The 14772-nt window shown below is 45.9% G+C and overlaps 1 protein-coding gene and 1 non-coding gene across 4 annotated transcripts in view; both read left to right on the plus strand.

Annotated features, from left to right (window-relative positions):
• Positions 1 to 14772, plus strand: part of CACNA1A (calcium voltage-gated channel subunit alpha1 A) — a 250656-nt gene that overhangs the window by 144277 nt on the left and 91607 nt on the right. For all 3 annotated transcript variants that reach the window (XM_081495595.1, XM_081495594.1, XM_081495593.1), the window contains 5 exons: positions 8645 to 8854; positions 12640 to 12752; positions 13958 to 14070; positions 14218 to 14349; positions 14652 to 14724. In XM_081495595.1, coding sequence (XP_081351721.1) covers positions 8645 to 8854; positions 12640 to 12752; positions 13958 to 14070; positions 14218 to 14349; positions 14652 to 14724 — 641 coding nt within the window. The remainder of the gene's footprint in view (positions 1 to 8644; positions 8855 to 12639; positions 12753 to 13957; positions 14071 to 14217; positions 14350 to 14651; positions 14725 to 14772) is intronic.
• Positions 5843 to 5915, plus strand: TRNAG-UCC (transfer RNA glycine (anticodon UCC)). The gene has a single exon. It is a non-coding gene; the product is annotated as a tRNA-Gly (tRNA).

Consider the following 14772-nt stretch of genomic DNA (forward strand, 5'->3'; position numbering starts at 1 on the left):
TTAGTGACAGGCATTACTTTTTTAATTTTTATTTATATCGGGCCTTAGTTGCAGTACACAGGATCTTTGTTGCATCATGCAGAATCTTTCAGTGCAGCACACAGACTCTCTGGTTATGGCATGTGGGCTTAGTTGCTCCATGGCATGTGGGATCTTAGTTCCCCGACCAGGGATAAAACTCCTGTCCCCTGCATTGCAAGGCAGATTCTTAACCACTAGAGCCCCAGGGAAGTCCCCAGGCATTACTTTTGAAATCAGAAAAAAATAATTAGATAAATTTAAAGTTACTTAAAAGCAACAGAGTCTTAATTGTGCATGTGTGCTAAGTCGCTTCAGTCTTTTCTGACTTTTTGTGACCCTATGGACTGTAGCCCGCCAGGCTCCTCTGTCCATGGTATTCTCCAAGCAAGAATACTGTGGTGAGTTGCTATGCCCTCCTCCAGGGGCTCTCCGACCCACTGATCGAACCTGTGTCTCTTACGTCTCCTGAATTGGCAGGCAGGTTCTTTACCACTAGCGCCACCTGGGAAGCCCACAGAGTCTAATTATAAAGAGTCTAAAGGCTGTACAAGGCAGGGAGGAATTTGTCTGGTGGAAAAGCAAAGAAAAATTCATGAAAGGGCGTTTTTTAAAACTGGGCTTTGTATGGAATGGGGAGAGTGTTATCAGTTCACTGGGGTCACCATAATAAAATAGCACAGACTGGGTGACTTAATTCTTTAAAAACAGAAACTTAACTTTCTCCTAGTCTTGGAGGCTGGAAGTTCAGGATCAGGGTGTTCTCAGGATTGGTCTCTGGTGTGGACTATCTCCTTGGCTTGCAGACAGTCATCTTCCTGTGTCCCCACATGGCCTTTCCTCCATGTGTGTTGTGTCCCCATCTTCTCTTCTTATAACTACACCAGTCACAGAGGATTAAGGCCCACCCTGATGATCTCATTTTAATTTAATTATGTCTTTTTTAACTTATTTATTTATTTTGGGCTAAGCTGGGTCTTCATTGCTGGGCCAGGGCTTTCTCTAGTTGCAGCTAGACAAATTAAGAAATTAAGTCCTAATATAATTTCTTCTTGAAAGGCCCTATCTCCAAGTACAATTGTATTCAGAGACACCTAAGGGGCAGGGGGTGGTTAGAACTTCAGTCTATGAATTTAGGGGATGATACGGTACAGCTCCTAACAAGGGGATAGTGAGAACGACCCTGAAAGCCACGATGGATTCACAGAGGGTCTCTCTGTGGCTGACCTAAGAAAACTTGGAGAACCCATGTCCAAGGCTGCCATTTGACGAACATGTGATAAAAGGCAGATAAGAAACCAAAGTAGAAAGCTGTCAGACTGAATAAGGACCGACTCTATCCCATGGCACCTCTGTTAAGAAAGCAGGTGAGGGCTTCCCTGGTGGCTCAGTGGTAAAGAATCTGCCTGCCAGTGTGGAAGACACAGGTTCAACCCCTGGTCCAGTAAGATCCCATACGCCATGGAGAAACTAAGCTTGTGTGCCACAACTAGAGCCTGTGCTCTAGAGCCCAACTATTGAGCCCACATGCCACAACTACTGAAGCTTGGGTGCCGTAGAGCCCATGCTCCACAACAAGGGAAGCCACTGTAATGAGAAGCCCACGCACTGCAAGGAAGAGTAGGCCCCACTCACTGCAACTAGAGAAAAGCCCCATGCAGCAACGAAGACCCAGCACAGCCAAAGAATAAATAAGTAAATAAAATTATTTTTAAAAAAGAAAGAAAGAAAGCAGGTGACTTTCAGCTTTGTCAATAGGTCCAAAACACAGGCCAGTGGCTTGGTCTCCCAGGACAAGTTTTGCTACAGGCAAACCCACCTAAAGCCAGCTCCCTTGCCTGGTGGCTCAAAAACCCACAGGAAGGGGTTCCTATGCTGCAGAGACTTCCTAGATAATCTTCAAAGAAACCTGAATTCCAGGGTTCTGGCAAGGAGACACCTTCACCTTTATTTATTTCTGTAAAATAACAACGTGATTCAAAGTCAGGCAGAACATGTGGCATTTTGCCCTCATATTAGTTTGCCCAGTAAATGCTGTCTTTAAGATCTTTTTTGTATAGTTCTGTGTGTTCTTGCCACCTCTTCTTAATATCTTCTGCTTTTGTTAGGTCCATACTGTTTCTGTCCTTTATTGTGCCCATCTTTGCATGAAATATTGCTTGGTATCTCTAATTTTCTTGAAGAGATCTCTAGTCTTTCCCATTCTTTTGTTTTCCTCTATTTCTTATAATTGATGATTCTCCCATGCTGTCAGTTGATAAACATATCACAAAATGGTCTCATATAGGGGCTTCCCTGGTGGTCCAGTGGTTAAGAATCTGCATTCCAATGCAGGGGACATGGGTTCAATCCTTGATCAGGGAACTAAGATCCCAATGCCACGAGGCAACTAAAATCCGAGTGCTGCAACTAGAGAAGCCTGTGTGCCACGACGAAAACCAAGTGCGGGCAAAAAAAAAAAAAATTATCTCATGTAGAGTTGATCAGCTGACTTGTGAAATATGGACCTAGTGCCATCACTAGGAAAAGTTGAACCACAAATGGAATCTGCCATCACAGCACCAGTACGTTAGGAAAATCAGATTCCCTTTAGGTGATTTTAAGAACAGAAGTTCAGCGTGGGCTGTGTTCATTTGCTAGGGCGACTGTCACAAAGTATCACAAGCTGGGTGGCTTAAAACAACAGAAATGTATTCTCTCACAATTCTGGGGACCAGAAGTCCAAATGGAGATCAAGATGTTGGCAGGGGCTGTGCTGCCTCTGAGGAATTCGGGGACAATCTGCCCCCGTGCTTGTCTTTTAGCTTCCGGTGTGGTCGGCAATCCTGGGCTCCCTTTGGCTTTTACTCACCTCATTCCGAGTTCTGACTCTGTCATCACGTGGTCCTTTCCTGCGTGTCCCCACATCTCTTCTCCTCTTATAAGAATACCAGTCATTGGATTAAGGCCCACTCCAATCAGCTCTGACTTCATCTTAATTTGATGGCATCTGCAAAGACCCTATTTGTAAATAATGTCATATTCACGGCTACCAGGGGTTCAGACTTCAACCCATTACTCGATCTCTCTCTCTTTTTTTTTAGCTGTGCTGGGTCTTCGTTGCTGCGAGGGCTTTTCTCTTGTGGCAAATGGGGGCTTCTCTCTAATTGCAGTGTGAGGGCTTCTCATTGCAGTGGCTTCTCTGATTGTGGACCACAGGCTCTAGAGCACAAGAGCTTCAGTAGTTGTGGCACATAGACTCTAGAGCACAGGCTCAACAGTTGGGCCACATGGACTTCATTGCTCCACAGCAGGTAGGATTTTCCCAGACCAAGGACCAAACCTGTGTCTTCAGCACTGGCAGGGGGATTCTTTCCCTCTGAGCTACCAAGGAAGCCAGCAACACATCTCTTCACTGGACAGTTCAACCCACAACTTGGGAGGCACCTATTTCAATTCAGCAAGACTTTGAAGGGCATATAAATTGCCAAAAATCCTGAAACTAAGCCTTAGTGGTGGCCTACTGCTATCCTCACTGTGAAACAGTCTAGACTAAGACTGGCCCCCTCGGACTTTTGGCTCTTTGAATGCAGCTGATCTGAATGAAATGTATTCCATACTCACACATTAGATTTGAAATACTTTAGCTCCAATACTTTTGCCACCTGATCCAAAGAGCCGACTCATTGGAAAAGACCCTGATGCTGGGAAAGATTGAAGGCAAAAGGAGAAGGGAGCGGCTGAGGATAAGATGGTTAGATAGCATCACCGAACTCAATGGACATGAATCTGAGCAAACTCCAAGAGATAGTTAAGGACAGAGGAGCCTGGCATGCTGCAGTCCATGAGATCGCAAAGAGTTAGACACGACTTAGCGACTAAACAATGTAAAGATGTGGAATACTTGGTACCAAAAAAAATAGAATGTAAAATACCTTTTTAATAGATTTCTCTATTGATTCCACATTGAAACTGACATCTGAGATATATGGTGTTTCATAAAATAGCTTGTTAAAATTATTTTTAAAAACTAAGGATTGCCTGCAAATTTTCAGACCATGGAAGAAAAGTAGAGACAAGAGTGTATATAAAAAGGGGACTTTTCTGGTGGTCCAGTGGTTAAGACTCTATGCTTCCACTGCAGGGCACAAGTTCAAGCCCTGGTCAGGGAACCAAGATCCTGCATGCCTCGAGGTGTGGCCAAAAAAAAAAGGGTATTGACAAAGGGAGCGTGGGTCAGAAGGAGTATGAGATACAATAAATAAAGGAGACAGTACAGAGCTGGCACAGGGCCTGGCACATAGTAGGTATTCAATTAATAGTCACCTTCCTCTCCTTTATTGATACGTGGGGTGCCTATTATGGGATGTGTCTCCAGACCCTGTGATCAGGAGAGACTTCCTCCATGAGTTGACATGTGACAGTCTAGATTTTAGCTCTTGGAGTTGTAGTAAAAGACTTTATGTCCAATAATCATGTGCCAGCCTCATGTTGGGGCTTCCCAGGTAGTTCAGTGGTAAAGAATCCTCCTGCCAAGCAGGAAACACAAGTTCAATCCCTGGGTCAGGAAGATCCCCTGGAGAAGACAATGGCAACCTACTCCAGTATTCTTGCCTGGGAAATCCCATGGACAGAGGAGCCTGGCAGGCTACAGTCCATGGGGTCGCAGAGAGTCAGCCAGGACTTAGTGGCTGACATCCATGCAGCATCGTCTTAGGGTTAGTTTTTAAATATTTATTTACTTATTTGTTTGTTTGGCAGCACCAGGTCTTAGTTGCCCCCTGCAGGATCTTTTAGTGGAGGCATGTGAAGTCTCAGTTGTGGCTTGTGGTATCTAGTTCCCTGACCAGGGATCGAATCAGGCTCCTGAATTTGGAGCACAGAGTCTTAGCCACTGGACCACCAGGGAAATTCCTGTTAGGATGCATTAACTCATTGATTTTTCCCAATGGCCCTATGAGGTGGGAGGCACTGGAGTCCCAAGACTCATGGTAACTTGTCCAAGGTCATCTGCCCAAGGTTACTCTGTGGTTGGTGATGGAGCTGAGCTTTCCCATGGCTCCAGCAGGAGGTCAGGGACCTCCTGCCCCATGTGATTGCCAAACCTTGTGGATACCTGTGGGTCTGTGCACATCTTTGGGAACCAAAAGAACCAGAAATGTCTCAACTGGGAAGGGCTGTGAAGAGCCACCTTGGGGTTCCCAATGCCCATGGGATCAGACAAGTGATGGACACGAAGGCAGAGTCCAGCCACCAAGCCTGGCCAGCTGCTGCTGGGCAGACATGTGGTTGCTTGCTCATGGCCACAAGTTCCAGGAGTGAGTCCAGTGTGGTGGCCGCAGGCCAGAGTGCAACAGGCTCTGAACTGCCCTGAAGCTTCTTAGTCAATTACTGGACCCCCCTCAGCCTCTGTTTCCTTGGGGTGTAAAAGGAGGTCAGTGATGGTCCCTACTTCCTAAGGTTGTGACGAGGAGTTTACTGTGTAAACTGCATCCCCTGCAGTGCCTGTTAAATATTCGATAAATGTCAGCTGTTATTTTCATTCATGAGAAGCTGAAATCCATATTTGTATGGAAAATCTCCCAGTTTTTAAACATAGACCAATAATTTCAACTTTCACAAATCTCAAATGAACCAGTATGGCCCCTGGGATGCCAACTCACAACCTCTGTTTAGAATTTTGCTAATAGGAAGTGGCATCCTGAGAGATGTTTTCTGTGTTTGGCTGATGTGAGGTTGATGAGCAGTGCTTCATGAATTAATGTGTAAATGAACAAATGAATGAATGGATGGATGGATGGATGTGTGAATAAATGATGAAAGAAGAAATGAAAGGATGGGAACTTCCCTGGTGGTACAGTGGTTAAGACTCTGCACTTCCATTGCAGAGGCCACGGGTTCGATTCCTGGTCAGGAAACTAAGATTCCACATGTGGCATGGTATGGCAAAGTTGAAAAATAAATAGATAAATTAAAAAAAAAAAAACAGAAATGAATGAGTGCACTAATGAATGAATAAATGATAAAAGAATGAATGAATGAATGTGTGACAAACATACCAATGAGTGAACAAATGGATGAATGAATGAGCACTGCTGCTGTTGCTGCTGCTACTAAGTCGCTTCAGTCGTGTCCGACTCTGCGACCCCATAGACGGCAGCCCACCAGGCTCCCCCGTCCCTGGGATTCTCCAGGCAAGAACACTGGAGTGGGTTGCTATTTGCTTCTCCAATGCATGAAAGTGAAAAGTGAAAGTGAAGTCGCTCAGTTGTGTCCGACTCTCAGCGACCCCATGCACTGCAGCCTACCAGGCTCCTCCATCCATGGGATTTTACAGGCAAGAGTACTGGAGTGGGGTGCCATTGCCTTCTCCAATGAATGAGCACACTAATGAATAAATGAAAGAATGAATGTGCCAATGAAGAATACTAAACTAATGAATGCAATGGAAGATTTTCAAGAAGAGGTATTTTAGAACATAAAATCAATCTATGTGAAACTGAGCTCTGAACCTCCGCCACAAACCTGTCCATTCTCAGTGGATGACAGCTTTGTTCCTCCTGGGGCTCAGACCAAAAACCTTGGCTTCTCCCTCTCTTCCACCCACACTTCGTCCATCAACAAATGTTGAAATATACCTTAAATAATAATACCCCAGGGCTTCCCAGGTGGCTCAGTGGGTTAAAGAATCCACCTGCCAATGCAGGGAACATGGGTTTGATCCCTGGTCCAGGAAGATCCCACATGCCTTGGAGTAACAAAGCCTGTGTGCCACAGGCTTTGAGCCTGCACCCCAGAGCGTGTGCTCCACAGCAAGAGAAGCCCACACACCACAATGAAGAGTAACCCCCCACTCGCTGCAACTAGAGGAAGCCTGAGCAGCAATGAAGACCCAGCACAGCCAAAAATAAACAATAATAGATAAAGTTGAAAATAGTAATACACCCCAAATCAGCCCAACCTACCTCCTTCTCAGCCACCATGGAGTCCAGCCCTGGTTATCATCTGTCTGGACTGGAGCAGTCATCCCCACTCTGCTCCTGCCCTTGCTGTTCTGTGCCACAGCAGCCAGAGGACATCTGTGAACCCCTGAGTCAAGTCACGCCCCTCTTGCCTCCATGCCTCCCACCTCACTCAAAACAAAAGCCCCAGTTGTCCCTGCAGCCCCCAAGGCCCCTCAGAACCTGCCAAGACCCACTCCCCTGCCCTCACCTCCTTTTTCTCACCTGAACCACTTGACTCCAGCCATACTTTTCTCTTTATGCTGTTCCCCAAATATGCCAGGCAGGCATATTCCTACCTCAGGACCTTTTCACTTGCTGTTTGTTTCCTCTGCCTAAGATACTAAGGTGACTCAGGCCAACCCCTTCATCTTAACCCCTTGGTTTAATGCTGCAGCTTGCCCAGTAGTTCCTCCTAGGGTTCCACATCCCCTCATTTTGCTCTTTCTCTTTTTTCCAAAGCACTTCGCACCTTCCATCACACTATTAATTTATTATTTTTATTTATTTATGTTTGAGTTGCATGTGGGCTTTCTCTAGTTACAGCGAGCAGGGGCTACTCTTCATTGTGGTTTGGGGGCTTCTCATTGTGGTGACTTCTCTTGTTGCAGAGCACAGGCTTCAGTAATTGCAGCAGGTGGGCTCTAGGGTACATGGGCTTCGGTAGTTGTGGCACATGGGCTTAGTTGCTATGCAGCATGTGGAATATTCCCAGACAAGGTATTGAACTCAAGTCCCCTGCACTGGCAGGCGGATTCTTAACCACTGGACCACCAGAGAAGTCCTGCTTATTATATTATGTTTGCTCTCTGGCTCCCACACTGGAGTATCCATCCCAGGAGTGTAGGACGCTGTTAACATGTATCCTGAACACCTGGGACAGAGCCTGGCATGGTAGGTGCCTTGTAAATGCTGAAGAGCAAAAATACATGTGAGCAGAGGGCACAGCTGGCTCATTCTTTGGTGATTATTTTTAAAGTGAAGTGTCCATGGTAAGCTAGGATCCTATCCATACTTCCTCCTGGAGGCTTTCCAAGAACGGTGCGTGCAGCTCTGCCGCCTGCCTCTGCACTGGGAATCCTGAGCAGAGGTTCCAGCCTTCTCCCACCCTGTAGCATGACCCCCAGAGTCATCAGACAGTTCCAGGAGAGGGAGGTACAGAAAGATGACTCTAGCAATGGAGAGCCATCAGCCTTCCCATTCTGAGCCATGCCATACCAGGCTCAGTCACTTCAGTCGTTTCTGACTCTTTGCAACCCCATGGGCTCTAGTCCACCAGGCTCCTCTGTCTAAGGCATTTTCCTGGCATGAATACTGGAGTGGGTTGCCATGCCCTCCCAACCCAGGGATTGAACCCACATCTACCTTCATTGCAGACAGTTTCTTAACTCCTGAGCAACCAAGGAAGCCCCCCACCACCACATCCTGCGCACTCATTGGTTATTTTGAGCACTGTTATTTTCAGGGACATCACCTTCTCATAAGTTCCATCTCTGGAAAGCTAAGCCCATGAGTCATAATGGTTCCCGGGGGCTTGCCTGCTTGGGAGGCTAATGGGTTCCCTGGCCAAAATCCATGCCTGGGCCACACATCGGTTAACTTCCTCTGCAGGAACACCCTGACATTCTCCATCCTTTCCCTGGCAGGGTCTCCCTTCGCCCGAGCCAGCATTAAAAGTGCCAAGCTGGAGAACTCAACTTTTTTTCACAAAAAGGAGAGGAGGATGCGTTTCTACATCCGCCGCATGGTCAAAACTCAGGCCTTCTACTGGACTGTGCTCAGTCTGGTAGCCCTCAACACGCTGTGTGTCGCTATCGTTCACTACAACCAGCCCGAGTGGCTCTCCGACTTCCTCTGTGAGTACCGCCTGGCCCCACCCCCACCAGCTCCCTGATCCCTTCCTCACACCCTTTCTCCAGTTCTCTTTCTTTGGCAGTATGTGTTCCCTCTTTCCCCTTTCATTTGGGCCGATTTCTAACTGGAGATCAGTCTCATGTTCCTGCTACCTCAGTGACAGAGCCCAATTTGGGGGAGGGGGCGCCTGAGAGCTGGAAGCTGGAATTTGGGCCATCAGACACATGATCACTTTCTAAGAAAGGCACGTAGAGGTGCATTGGAATAAAGACAGAGAGGGACAGACTGCAAGACAGCCAGAGACAGAAACATACATATGATTTCTAGGTGCATCTCTGGGAATCATATTTATGGTTGACAGATGAAGGTGCATTAGAGACAAAAAAGTAACCTGTATGTTGTACTCATCTTTTCTTCTCATTTCTGCTTCTTCCCTTTTCTTTCAAATCTTCTGCTTCTTTCCCCTTTCCTCTCCTGACCTTTTTGACTTCCTTGTGTCTCGGATTCATTTCTAGACGATAGCCTCCAACAACTGTGAGAACATCTTGCTCCTGAAGTGGGAACCAGGATTTCCAAGACTTTGCCCTTCTGGGCCTATTCCCAAATTTCAGGAATTAACATGAGATAGTATCAAAATTGTTGACAACATTGGGGGAGGAGAAGCAGGAAAGGAGGGGAGATCTATGAGCAGGGCTTAAAAAGTAAAGAGCTCTGAGAAATCAACAAGAGTAGTGGCTGGAAAGTGAGGAAGGCAGTTGGATACCTTGGCTCTGGCCTATAGGCCCCAAGTGAGGACTCCCCAAAACCTTTTTGCCTGCTGATTGCCCTCCTCCTGCATCTTTTGGCTTGTCTGAATTAGGTCTGTAGATTCTCTGCCCTTCTGACCTGGTTCAGAATTAACCCACACAACCACTGGAGAAATCAAGTCTTCAGCCTCGCGAGGCCTGGGTGTCTAGTCCAGATCATTGTCTCCTTGTAACCCTTATTGTTCCCAGTCACGTTGGCTGACCACCCCCTTAGGACACTCCCCAGGGGCCAGTTCTCCTTCTGAGAGCCCTGACCTAGTTCCAACCTTAGTAATTGCATTTGGTCCCCCTGGAGTCTCTTATAAATGAGAACTATTTACTTTTTGTCTTAACCTCCTCATATAGCCTATTTTTAATCTCCCATATTCTCCCCACTAATCACCTTGCTCTGTCTGTCCTGCTTTGGGAACAGGGGGTTGAGACTTCCTGCCTGGGGCCTCTCTGTCTATAAACGTCCTTTAATTTTCAGTTTCCAGTTAAGAAAACTGACATAGGGAGGTTAAGTAACTTGCCCAGAGTCACACAGCTAGTTAATGATGTAGCCAGGATTTGAAACCAAGCTATATCTGATGGTGCATCCCTGCCATGATCATCAGGTAACCTGGGTTCTCAGTGCCTGCTCTGCCCCCAACTCTCCATGTGACCCTGGACAAATTATTACCATTATCCTTCAAATGAAGACATCTTTAATTATTGCTGCTGCCGTCTAGTTGCTAGATGTGTCCAACTCTTTGCGACCCCATGGGTTGTAGCCCGCCAGGTTCCTCAGTCCATGGGATTTCCCCGGCAAGAACAATGGAGTGGGTTGCCATTTCCTTCTCCAGGAGATCTTCCAAGCCCAGGTATCGAACTTAGGTCTCCTGCTTGGCAGGCAGATTCTTTACCACTGAGCCACCTCTTCGATTATATGGCACTCTTTTATTTTTATGTGCCACTAAGAAATGAAACAATGCTGCCGTCTAAACTAGGGCATGCCGATTTTAAGTTACACCCCAGTTTCGGAGATGTCAAAACATGAACAAAAATATCTGTCTTGTAATTGATGAAGTGTAGTCGTTTCTCTGGGTCTCACATTTCTCTTCTATACTTGGGAGAAATTGGATTTGATGACCCTGAAACTTCTTCCAGATCCACCAGTGCTTAGAGATCAGTAATTCTCTCAGGTCTTGTGCATCACCAACTCTCATGATTCCATGGTAACTGGGGAACGAGCATCTTGGAAACTCTGACATCCTCCCCAAATTTCTTCTGGTGGCTTTTGGAATGCATCAGATGTTACAGACAGATTTCCTTACTGATGTTTCAGTCTTGGGAGCCCTGGAGACCCCAGAGTTTCCCTCAGACACTGAAAGCTCCCTGGGGTCCTAAAACTAAGGGAAAGTTCAATAATCAGGAATGAGTGGGAAAGACCTTGACAGTCAGTTCAAATCACCTCTTAAAAGAATGATATAGAGACTTCCTTGGGGGTCCAGTGGCTAAGACTCGGCACTCCCAATGCAGGCGGTCAGGGACCTAGATCCCACATGCTACAACTAAGACCCAACACAGCCCAATAAATAAATAAATTTGTGAAAATTGATTTAAGAATGATATACTATGGAATTCCTTGGTGGTCCAGTGGTTAGAACTCAGCAGTTTCATTGCTGAGGGCCCGGGTTCAGTCCCTGGTCAGGGAACTAAAATCCCACAAGCTGTGTGGAGCAGCCAATAGAACAGAATCACAAAGAACTAGAAAAAAGTCTTACACCATTTAAAAAAAGTGATATAACAAATACTCTTCACCTTCAAACAGAGCTAGCTATGTGACCAGAATGGAATTCTTAGAAGTTTGAGGCCTCTGTCTTGGATTTCTATATGCTTTCTTCCTCTCAGAGTCTCTCCTTACCTCTCCTTCCCCATCAAAAGGTGACTGCTCATGCCCTTCCTGACCATTCATCTTCCTGCCTCACCAAGAAAGCCCTCTCAGAAAAGGAATTGCTATTAACCATTTCTTTGCTGGAGCAAACAAATACTCATAGTTACTTCTTCCCAAGGCAAAATTTCACCATTATGCATTCTCATCAAAAAACAAAAGGCTTTGTCTTATATCAAGACTTTTAGATATTAGCAAGACAGGATTTCTAGGGGACATCCAATGAGTTTTCCTAGTTGGGAGAAAAGCCATGTCTCAGATTGGTTGCCTGTGGCACTCCCGACCAAGTCCCTAACACAAGGATTACAAATAGGAAACTGTTATGACTTCTATTAATATTTCTATTATTCCTTTGGAGCTCAAGCATATAAAAGCAGTTGAGTCATAATTCTTATGTATTATTACATAATTCTTAGTAATAATACTTTGTTAGTTATTGAGTTAGTCAGTTATTAGCCAGTTAGTTCATTCATTCATTTGTTTCTTTTTAATTAATTTTTATTGGAGTATAGTTGCTTGTTCATTTTAAAAACATAGTAAAATGTATAAAATAAACAATGAGGATCTACTATATAGCATAAGAAACTATATTCAATACCTTGAAATAACCTATAATGGAAAAGAATATCTATACACACACACACATATATATATGTATGTATAACTGAATCACTTTGCTGATTCAACTATATATACCTGGAATAAGCGTGAATGTACAGTTGCTCAGTCGTGTCCAACTCTTTGCAACCCCATGGACTACACCCCACCAGGCTTCTCTGTCCATGGGATTCACTAGGCAAGAATACTGGAGTGGGTTGCTATTTCCTTCTCCAGGTGATCTTCCCAACCCAGGGATCGAACCCGCATCTCCTACATCTAAGTCACCTGGGAAGCCCATACCTGAAACAACTATACTTCAATTTTAAGTTTTCTTAGTTAATTTTTTAAAAAGCATAGTAAGCACCCAGGAACGCACCAGCCAAGGTTTCAGTTAATAGGAACGTCAGAGCCACCTGGAAGCTCCCTCCACAAATCTAATCTCCTCTCTATTTCCCCGCTCCCTTTCTAGACTATGCAGAATTCATTTTCTTAGGACTCTTTATGTCCGAAATGTTTATAAAAATGTACGGGCTTGGGACGCGGCCTTACTTCCACTCTTCCTTCAACTGTTTTGATTGTGGGGTAAGTGCTCTGGTTTCTAAGGAATTCATTCTCCAGCTGATATGCTTAGAATGGCTGATACCTGGGGACACAGGGGAGAGAAAAGTAGGGTCATGCCTGGGTACGACAGACTCTGCTGAGTGCAAAAGGAATCAGAGGATAATCCCCAACTTTGATGACGATACAGCGCTCCCAGAACCCTCCCCAACCACTGCCAGTGGGAGGGGAAATTTACGGACCCATTTTGGAAAGTAAGGGATGACCTGGCGAATCCACTTCTGGGGATTCACTCTAGAGAAACTTACGCAGACATCTAAGAGACACTTACAACAATTCCTTGAGTGGCTTTGCTAGTCCCAAACCAAATGACCCAAATCTCCCTTTGCAGTAGGGTGGATAAATAAGTTGTATATAAATAATGCAATTCTCTGCACCAATGAGAGGCAGCCAACAGTAGCCACACCTATCAGCCACACGATATTGCACAGAAGGAGGCAGACAGTGGCAAAACTAGTCCATACAGCATGATTCTGCTCATAAGAGTTCAGACCTAAGCTATATGGCTTACAGAGGATCCCTGAATACTTTAAGGCAAAGACCTTGAAAACATAAGTCAAAGAAGCCAGACATAAAAGGTCACATATTACATAATTCCATTTATATCCAGAACAGGCAAATCTCCAGAGTCAGAAAGTAGATGAGAGGTTGCCAGGGGCTGGGAGGAGGGGGCTGGGGACTGACTGCTCATGGGCCCGGGGTTTCCTTTGGGGGCGATGGAAATGTTTCCAAACTAGAGAAGGGTGATGGTTATACACTGTGAACATGCTAAATGCCACTGAATCGTGCATTATTTTAAATGAACCATTCCGGTCAATTTTCTGTTGTGTGAATTTCACCTCAATTTTTTAATGCAAGGAAATTGTTATTATAAAATTCAGGGTGGTGGCTATGTCTAGGGTTCCCCAGAGGCTTTCAGGGTGCTGACACGCCCTATTTCTCAACATAGATGGATAGGTGGATTGCATGGGCATTCACTTTGTAATTATGTGTTTCAGGAATTCTTTGCACTCATGTTAATAAGTTAAAAAAGAGAAGGGATAAGAGGTGTATGAGACCCTCACTATGATTTCATTTGAGGTGGGAAGTTGGACTGGGTTCCTGCAAGGTCCAGACTCAGGGCACATTTGCAAAAAGCATGGACACAAGACCGGGATCCTCTGTTCTAGGTCATCATCGGGAGTATCTTTGAGGTCATCTGGGCCGTCATAAAACCCGGCACATCCTTTGGAATCAGTGTGTTACGAGCCCTCAGGTTATTGCGTATTTTCAAAGTCACAAAGTAAGTCTTCAGGTTCCCTGACATCCCAAGGTGGGGATGGGGGCCAGGGTGGGGCCACCTCCTTCCCATGTTGGGAAGATGGGCTCAGCTGCCGCCACCCTGGCCCCAGCCTGACCCCCATACCCCAACCCTGGCCTCCCTTGGCAGGTACTGGGCATCTCTCAGGAACCTGGTCGTCTCTCTTCTCAACTCCATGAAATCCATCATCAGCCTGTTGTTCCTCCTTTTCCTGTTCATCGTCGTCTTTGCCCTTCTGGGAATGCAACTCTTCGGCGGCCAGTAAGTGCTCAGCAGCTTTTCTGACTTCTGCTTCCCTGGGGTTCTGCCCAGGGCCTCCCATCCTTACCTTGCTCAGTGCATCCAGAGACCCAGGCCCACCTGCGTCACACAGTCTGCCTTCCTCATGGCCTGGATGATGCCCAGTGCACTGACCCAGATGGGTGGGGCCCTGGGTACCACTCAGGATGTCCTTCTAGGGGAAACAGAGATGCTGGAGATGTTGCCCTGAAAACAAGATACTGAGCCAAGCCCTCACACACCTAGAGTGGGACCAACGTGAAATATTTGTGCCCTCTCCACAGGTTTAATTTCGATGAAGGGACTCCTCCTACCAACTTCGACACTTTTCCAGCAGCAATAATGACAGTTTTTCAGGTACAACCTTCACCCAGTCCCATGAATACAGGGCCCTATGGAGAAGCA

This window comes from Giraffa tippelskirchi, chromosome 6 (genome assembly GCF_054371585.1).
Source record: "Giraffa tippelskirchi isolate mGirTip1 chromosome 6, T2T-mGirTip1v1.2.pri, whole genome shotgun sequence".
Classification (NCBI taxonomy): domain Eukaryota; kingdom Metazoa; phylum Chordata; class Mammalia; order Artiodactyla; family Giraffidae; genus Giraffa; species Giraffa tippelskirchi.